This window comes from Haliaeetus leucocephalus, unplaced genomic scaffold (assembly GCF_000737465.1).
Source record: "Haliaeetus leucocephalus isolate CR32 unplaced genomic scaffold, Haliaeetus_leucocephalus-4.0 Scaffold240, whole genome shotgun sequence".
NCBI lineage: Eukaryota > Metazoa > Chordata > Aves > Accipitriformes > Accipitridae > Haliaeetus > Haliaeetus leucocephalus.
The window spans coordinates 2,475,024-2,479,835 of record NW_010972676.1 but is presented as its reverse complement, the minus strand read 5'-3'; the positions used below and the strand labels follow the sequence as shown (position 1 = coordinate 2,479,835).

Below are 4,812 nucleotides of genomic sequence, written 5' to 3'. Positions count from 1 at the left end.
GAAACCTCAACAGACATTTAAGTAGACCTTGCTGATACTTGCTGATACTGTTCATTAGATAGCAGTAGGGCACAAGTACACCAATAAATAGTTACAGCTTTGATTGATAATCCCTATCAGTAGCAAACTGCAAATCATTTAGGCTAGGGAGGGGGAACTAGCAGCTGGGGTGCCAATATAACTTGAACTTATGTCAGATAACCTGGTAATAACCTGAAAAAAAAAAAAAAAATCACATTGTTTGACCCTGTATCATTACTGGCTATGATTAAGGTGTGCTTTAATGTGTGACTCACCAGAAGCATTTGAAAGGCATGCTCAGCCCTCACTACAGGGGAGGTTTCCCATTCCTAAATTAGATGACAGTGACAGTTTTGACTCTGCCTTTTATCCTAAGCTAGTCTCTCTGAGGAATAGTATTGATCCCTATAAGTATTTATGAGAAGTTCAGTGCCATCTGAGCGGCACATGCATTACTGAGTAGAAATCTGCGGTTAGATCTTTGAGGTGAAGATAATCCTAAATGCTCTAAACATTGAGGTCAAGTAATTTTCATTATGTGCTTTGTTTATGTTGTCAATATGTGAATTTAACAGCAGTTAACACGGATGAAAGTTCAGCTAAGGAAGTGGACTCAGTCCCCTGGACTAACTTGAGCTGTTCCCTTGCAATCACAGTAATCATGGGGCCTAGAGGGGCTCTGAGCCATCTTCACTGACCCCGACAGACCTCGTCCTCAGCAAGAGTCCTGAAAGGCTGTTCACAAACACTGCCTTGGCAGTCAGCTGCCTTCACTAAGTACCCCTTTTGGCAGGACTTGAATATTCACACTGGGAGTCTGGGTAAGGGAACAGCACAGTAGCTACTACAGTGGCTGTATCACCATCATGATGCAGTGACAAATAAACAGCGTAGAATAATATTCATATGCCAGTGTCCAAAAGGCCATCACATGTGCAAGCCTGAGGTTAGCTGAAGCCTTCAAAGATTTTAACCACTCCATTTCTGGAAAGGAGAGAGGGACTGATGATGGCAAGAAAGTTTCTAGTGGTGGAGAAAGCTTTTAATTGGGAACCATAAAGCCTTTAAAATGCAGAAGGTAAATACTAGAACAAACCAAAGTTGTGGCGTTTGTTTGTGTGGTTTTATGAAGCCACGCTCTGGGGGCTTGATTCATGGGTATTGAACATCTGGGGTTTGGTTTGCTGAGAGTGGAGTTTCATTTCTGTGCTAGTCTTCACACTGACACTTTTTTTTTTTTTTTAGCATGCTATTTTTTTGCCTTTTGAATGCCAGTAGTAGACTGAACATAACCATCTCTGACTCTGAGAAAAAGATTTAAGAGGGAAAACTCACTTAACTCAGAGTCTCTCAGCCAAAATCCTGGAGTGAGTAAGCAACAGGAACTCTGAGGAAGCTGAAATAAAACATGAAATCTTTACACTGCCGAAATTTGTGCTTTAAAAACTAAATATAGGATTGAAAAAGTTCTTGAACTGAATTAGGACTGAGGCTATTTTTACTTATTTTTAAGAAGAGAGGAAACAGAGCATTTTAAATAAACTGCCAGTTTTGCACAATTAAATCCCAAATTAGAATTGGCCATGAATAGCATCAGAAGATACTCTGCTGTAAAGACAGAGAGAGAATTCAGAATGTAGACCTTCCCGTGGAGAGGATAAAGGCAGAATTTTCTAATGTATTATTTAACGCTTGTTATGTAGTGCATTAAGCAGTTACTGAGAGGAAAGCTTTTAAAAACCAACAGCCTCTCTGATAGCATTAAATCTTACCTTAGATTTTTGGTTAAGTCAATATTAAGAAAATAAACAAATTAATACATTTCAGTCTGCCCCGATTTATAGACACCAATCAAGTTACAATGCTGGACATGGCCAACCGAAAGAGAGGAATAGATTTACCTGAGTGAGGTCTTAATTTAATCAGCTGGCCCCAGAGAGCTGAAGTCAGCAGGCTGGGGTGATATAAGAGGCAGCAGAGAAATAGTGCCTTTACTGCAGTCGAAAAGGAGAATGACAGTGATGGAAAGGAGTCTAGGCAGTGTCAGAACACACTTATTTCCATGATTTATTCTTAATTTACTTTAATGACAGTCTGAAGGTTGTCCATTTTTCTTTAAGTGTCCTCAGAATACTGATATTTTCTAAACATTTAGAGCATGCTTTTTCTCCCCCTCATTTTCGTTAGCTCCATTGCAAGTTGGAATTGAAGAGGCCCTATGTCCACATTTTGCCCTAATGAATTTTGAGCGCAGTCGCAGATTACCCTTTTCCCACTGCATAGCTTGCCAGCCAGTGTCCCTTCTCTGTGGTCACCCTTGAGTCAGGTCTAGGAATCACACATTCCTCTGGGATTAATGTTGATTTTATGATAAAATGGAGGAATTCATTGCATTTCTTTTACAGTTTATACTGGCAAAAGAACAATGTGTGCTTTCCCAATATAATAGTTCATTTTTATTATCAAGTGAGTTTATTGATAGTTGTTCAGAACTACTGACATGCAGACAATGATCTCAGATTGCATTAACATTTCTGGAATACTTTCCATCTTTCCGGTTTCTGCCAGGAACTTGCTTCGGTGATTCAGAGTTTTTATTTTAAGATTGGACTGTTGTTTAAACTGCATTACAAATCTATGCCTTTTGCTTTCTTGTGTATGTGCACTGCATTCATTAGTATCACAAATCCTTTAATCTTGGACCTGAACAATTATGTTAATTCATAAACTCTTCCAGGTAGGAATTCGTTTTTTGCCATGCACTCAGGTATGCTTTTACAAATTGACTGTAAAACCATCATCCCATCATCAGATGAAATAACAATATTTCCCCCCGACCCCAATGCCAGTGAGAGGGTTCAAGGGCAATATGATCTCAGTAATACTTGAAAATAGCTTGGGGACATTGAGATAACTGGAGAACCTTATCAGTCATTTTCTCATTTTAAAAAAAATCCATGTTCTTGCAATAAAGAACTACTACTACTACTTTCTTATGAATCTAGTCCTTTATATAAGAGATGCTCAGAACTGCCACAAAATGCATCTGGAGGGAGAAAAAAGCCCCAGTGATATTGTTCCATCCTTTAAAAACAAAAAATCCTTGTACTCACTAGGAAAAAAAATGAAACAAAACTTGAAGCATTTTCCCTTTGTAGCCCCTTTTTGCCTAGGTTGATGAACAAGGCATATGAGACACCTATGTATTTCCTCATGTCCGCAATCTTTCTTGCCAGGTTGTCTTACCGCATCAAGGTTCGCATGTTGCTTTAAAGTTAAGGGTAGCGGCAAAGCAGAAAGAAGCCAGATAAGTTGACTGTTACATTAAGTCAATATGCTCTCTGGTCTCCTCCTGCAGCAGCTCAGCAACTTGACGGCTGTTTCACTGGGGCATGTTATAAAACCACTCAATCTTAATATCATGTTTTAAAACATGAGCCAGTTCCCATCCCAGGTGAAACTGAGGGTACTCTTCATGAGAGAAAACCAGGTTCTGAGACCAGCCACTGCAATGCAGAATACCTATTATTCTGCTCAGGCTGTGTCTATGAGTAGACAAGTAGAGCAGGCCAGTCAGAGAAGACTTGTTGAGCAAAACAGTGGGTGCTGAGGACCCAGCGGCCGCACTAAAGTGCCCCATCACTCTCCATACTTAGTTCAGTTATTCAGACTAGTGTACGGCATGCTCCTGCAACAGACAGAATTTAAAGCTGCTATTTAAAAGATGTGTGATTAATCTCACATTTACTTTCATGTTTACAGATATACTCAAGGAAAAGAAAACCCATCCAGAAAACAGAAATGAACCAAAACCAGCTGTGAAAAAGATTGACACCACAACCACCACAAGCACTGTCAAGTCATCCTCTAAACACAGTGTAACTGGAAATGGGAGCAATCCAGCCCCGAGTTCCTCACTTGTTATTTTAACAGCACTAGCAGTTCTGTGGCATTGTCCACTGTAGCTGTATTACCTTGCAGCCATTGTGCAAGTGTTTCTGTTCACTGTCATTTATACCTACAGCCTTACCCAACAAAACAAATTTGAATGGCTCTCTAGTTTATGTGATATGTTAGAATAAATATTAAACGATATGCTGGAGTTGGCAGATACCAAGTGTCATCACTTAAAATGTCTGAAGATAGCCTTTGACAAAGCCCACCCGAGACACGGAGGGAATGATGACAAGGGTCCGAGTAGCTTAAGTTATGGGGCAGAAATAATTGAAAACACACAAATTATGTGTGTGTGTCTTAATCGTTTTCTCAATTTCGTTCACTGGAATCTGACTGGCTGGTTTTGTTTGTTTAATTTTTCTGATAAATTATATGAATGGTCAGTCTTCAAATTCAAGCCCATACATACTTTATTTTTCTAGTGAACAGCTAGCAAGCTATGTCTACAGTTGTAAAACATGTTAAAGTACTCTGTACCAGCTTGATGAAATTCCTAAGTGGTCAAGAAGATCAAAGCATGTTTGCAACTTCTTTTCACTCTTACTGTTTAGATTGTAGGAAGCAATATAAAAGCATATGGTGTGTCTAATATATCAGTATAGTTGCCTTAACTATGGAAAAAATTAGAACCACTTTGTTTACTGAGGGATATAGATAGTGAGTTTCCCTGCCCTACAAAATGCCATTACCAAGATGCTTAAGCATATGCTCAAGGTTTATTGGATGGAATGTCCAGCAATGGGAAACATAAATAAACATAATAATGTTTTATCCAGTTGAATGCAGCTCTGTACAGAGGAAAAAGATAATTTGGTTCAAACTTACTTTGCCTGT

At 39.1% G+C, this 4,812-nt stretch overlaps 1 protein-coding gene across 1 annotated transcript in view; it reads left to right on the top strand.

The window, feature by feature from the left end:
* Window positions 1–3,986, top strand: part of LOC104832196 (glypican-5-like) — a 371,566-nt gene extending 367,580 nt beyond the window's left edge. The window contains exon 8 of the mRNA XM_010568238.1: window positions 3,784–3,986. Within this exon, the coding sequence (XP_010566540.1) occupies window positions 3,784–3,986 (203 nt within the window). The remainder of the gene's footprint in view (window positions 1–3,783) is intronic.
* Window positions 3,987–4,812: the final 826 nt, after the last annotated feature.